The following is a 2,976-nucleotide window of genomic DNA, read 5'->3' on the forward strand; positions in this document are numbered from 1 at the left end:
TTATTACTTCAGTCCTAATAGGCCTGAGGAGTTTGCGGCTGTGTGAAGAGGATATTGTGCACATTTAAGGCTAAATTTCCCTTGAACATGAATACGGTGCAATCCCTCTGGCTAAAGAACAATTGTGAACAGAAGTACAGCGTGGCATGGATTCCTTACTTGAGGATAGGAATTCCTTTGGATTTTTTGTTTTGTTTTGTTCTCGCACAAGTACTTGTTTTGGAATGGTCCCAGGCAAACTGAGGATAGAGATTCACTGTATGTGAAACTTAAGAAAACAGAATGTGAAAAGCTATCAGTGAGGTGGAATTCATGTTTCTTAGGACAAGCATCAATCTCAGAAAACCTGTAATCTCAGTTTTCTGTCAATAACACTAAGGAAGATCCCTAGTCTTTTGGGAGACAGGGTACATTTGTTACTGAAGAGCCAGAAGCCTGTTCTGGTTGAACTGATTCTTATGGTGGTAAGGCTCCTTATTAAGTCAGTGAGGCAAACTGTATGCTAACAGCTCTCGAGTTTTCTGTGTCTCTGGGGAGGAATCGTTGCATTCTCTTTCAAACTGCACTGGAAGTAAATCCTCTGTGCTTTGTAACTAAAAGATAATTCCCTCAAATCATTTACTTTGTCCTTTAAAGCAGTTGTTACTTTAGGTGATGCCAAGATCAGCAGATGTTATTTCTCATTTTGCCTGAAGAAATCTGTATATAAACTTTGTAACTCAGCCTGAGGGTTATTAACACTGTAACAGATAAACAATAACTTGGCACTTGAGGCATGATAGCAAAACATTTTTTTCAAGTTAAATGTTTAAAAAGTGAAAAGTCTGCAGTCCTTAAAGAAGGAGAACTAAATTTAGAGACAGAGATTACTTATATACAGTGGTTCTAGAGTTACTGTATCAGATCTCTTCTATGTATAATTTTTTTAATGTATGCTTTGATGCTTTTGTTTTTCTTTTAAGGAAGCATTAGGAGATGTTGTTTACTGTAGTCTTCCAGAAACTGGGACAAAATTGAGTAAAGATGGTAAGTTTCAGCTCTGATTTCTAATGAAGTAATTATTATACTCATCCTACTCTCCCTGTGCAAAGATGAATTTGATAAAGTAATCTTTATGTTCATTAACACCATTATAAATCTTCTGGATCCAAAATAAATTCAGGCATTTCTCCAAGAGACAGCTTGAATTTCAAATTCCCACTGTCAGACCATGCATGGTAGCAGAAAGTACCTGCTTATTAAGCTGTGAAGACATTTATTTTAAAATCATATATTTGAAATATATTTTTGTACTAATTTAGTCTATACTCTGGTTTTAAAATATTTATGTTCCGATTTGGACTCGCTAGTGTTTAGGCTGGCATATTCGTATTTCTGCAGTTACGCATTTCATGACAAAACATCTAATTGATATCAAGCTCTTAATTTTTCTATGAATATATGGTCTCAGTAATTTTGGGATATCAACTGTCATCATAGGTTTTTGCTCATTAATGACATACATAACTGAATGACGAAGAATGTAACAATCTGTAATTTTCCATGTTAAAGAAGAGCGAGCATTAACAGGTAGAAAGGAAAAGCCTATTCCTGTATTTACACAGAGAGCTGTCTCGCTGGTATATGAAGAAGAGATTGTCATTAGCTACAGACATGCAGAACAAAAATGTAGATTTGCTGAGGTAAAGTATCAGGCTTTTCTTTTGCCATCCTTGTGAATTAGGTCCATATCTGACTATTTTGGCCAAATCTATTGCATCGCAGTGAATGGTAAATGTTAGACAAAACATCTTTCTGTTTAGGGCTTTAATTAACCAACTTGTAGCTTTGTTTTATCTGAAGAAATTTCATTTCCGTTTAGTTCTTCTCTTGTCTACCTGTTCTGGCCTTAGTCTAATCCCAAGCTTTCCCAGAACACGTTGTTCCCTGATTCCTGGTGCTGATGCCTGGCTACTCTTCTGACAGCTCCGTGTTCCTCCAGCCTCTGTCTTGTCTGCTTGTGGCTTAGAGTATTCTGGAGCAACATTGCTCCAGGCACCATTTCCATACCTGCCTAAAAAAAAACAGAAGAAAGGGAAGCGTGGCTGATTTCAGTGTGGCGCTTCTGAATAGTAATGTGTGTTTTCCAGTGAGTGCAAAGGTAACATTTGACAGGGTTTCTGAAGAAAAACTGGGATTCCTGAAATCATGGCTATATCTATTTTGTAACCAAATTATGTATAAAAAGGTTTACATTGTAGATAGAAGGCATATTTAGGTCTCTTGCAGCAAGAGCTGGATGTGATTCCTTCTAACCCTGTATCATATCATATGCTGTAGGGCTTTAGACAAAGGAGTAGCCAAATATAAGAAATTTCCATCCCTTTGGTAGTAATCAGCTAGCTAGTGTTATGCAAGTTCCCCAGAATAATTCAGGAGCACAAACATCAAATTTAAGACTGCTGATCATTGTCATAAAGTTGGTGACTTCAATCTCTTTGACAGTTTTCCTTGCTGAAGATCAAGACATTTCTTCAATGGCTAGATCATCACCAGAATGTCTGACTAAACAACTAAAGTGCTTTGTATTTTCCTCTTAAAAGCATTCAAATCATATGTGTTTCAGATGAGTTTGGAGCTTTGGAAAGTGTGAAAGCTGCTAGTGAACTCTACTCTCCTCTCTCTGGAGAAGTCACCGAGATTAATGGTGCCCTTGCAGAGAATCCAGGACTTGTCAATAAATCTTGTTATCAAGATGGTAAGATGCCATTTTTATCTTTCAATAATGGGGACCACCTGGATCCTGGCAGTGCTGCTTGCTATCACAAATGGCTCTGCAATTCCTAGTTCTTTGAGTTTAATGGTGTGGAGACTTTAATGTTAAATTTTATTGGGCTTGAACTATATTCAATATATTCCATTAAAGTCTTATTGTAGTCGTGTCTTTGCTGACAGCTGCTGTACAATATGTTATTTTCAGACATAGACTATAGTTGA

The 2,976-nt window shown here is 36.9% G+C and overlaps 1 protein-coding gene across 1 annotated transcript in view; it reads left to right on the top strand.

Moving 5' to 3' along the window:
- GCSH (glycine cleavage system protein H (aminomethyl carrier)) overlaps positions 1-2,976 on the top strand; it is a gene marked incomplete at its 3' end in the record, with an annotated part of 6,252 nt that overhangs the window by 2,927 nt on the left and 349 nt on the right. Inside the window, exons 3-4 of the mRNA XM_010077180.1 lie at positions 963-1,026; positions 2,606-2,737. Of these exons, the coding sequence (XP_010075482.1) occupies positions 963-1,026; positions 2,606-2,737 (196 nt within the window). The remainder of the gene's footprint in view (positions 1-962; positions 1,027-2,605; positions 2,738-2,976) is intronic.

Source organism: Pterocles gutturalis, unplaced genomic scaffold, assembly GCF_000699245.1.
Source record: "Pterocles gutturalis isolate BGI_N339 unplaced genomic scaffold, ASM69924v1 scaffold25673, whole genome shotgun sequence".
Taxonomy (NCBI): Eukaryota; Metazoa; Chordata; class Aves; order Pterocliformes; family Pteroclidae; genus Pterocles; species Pterocles gutturalis.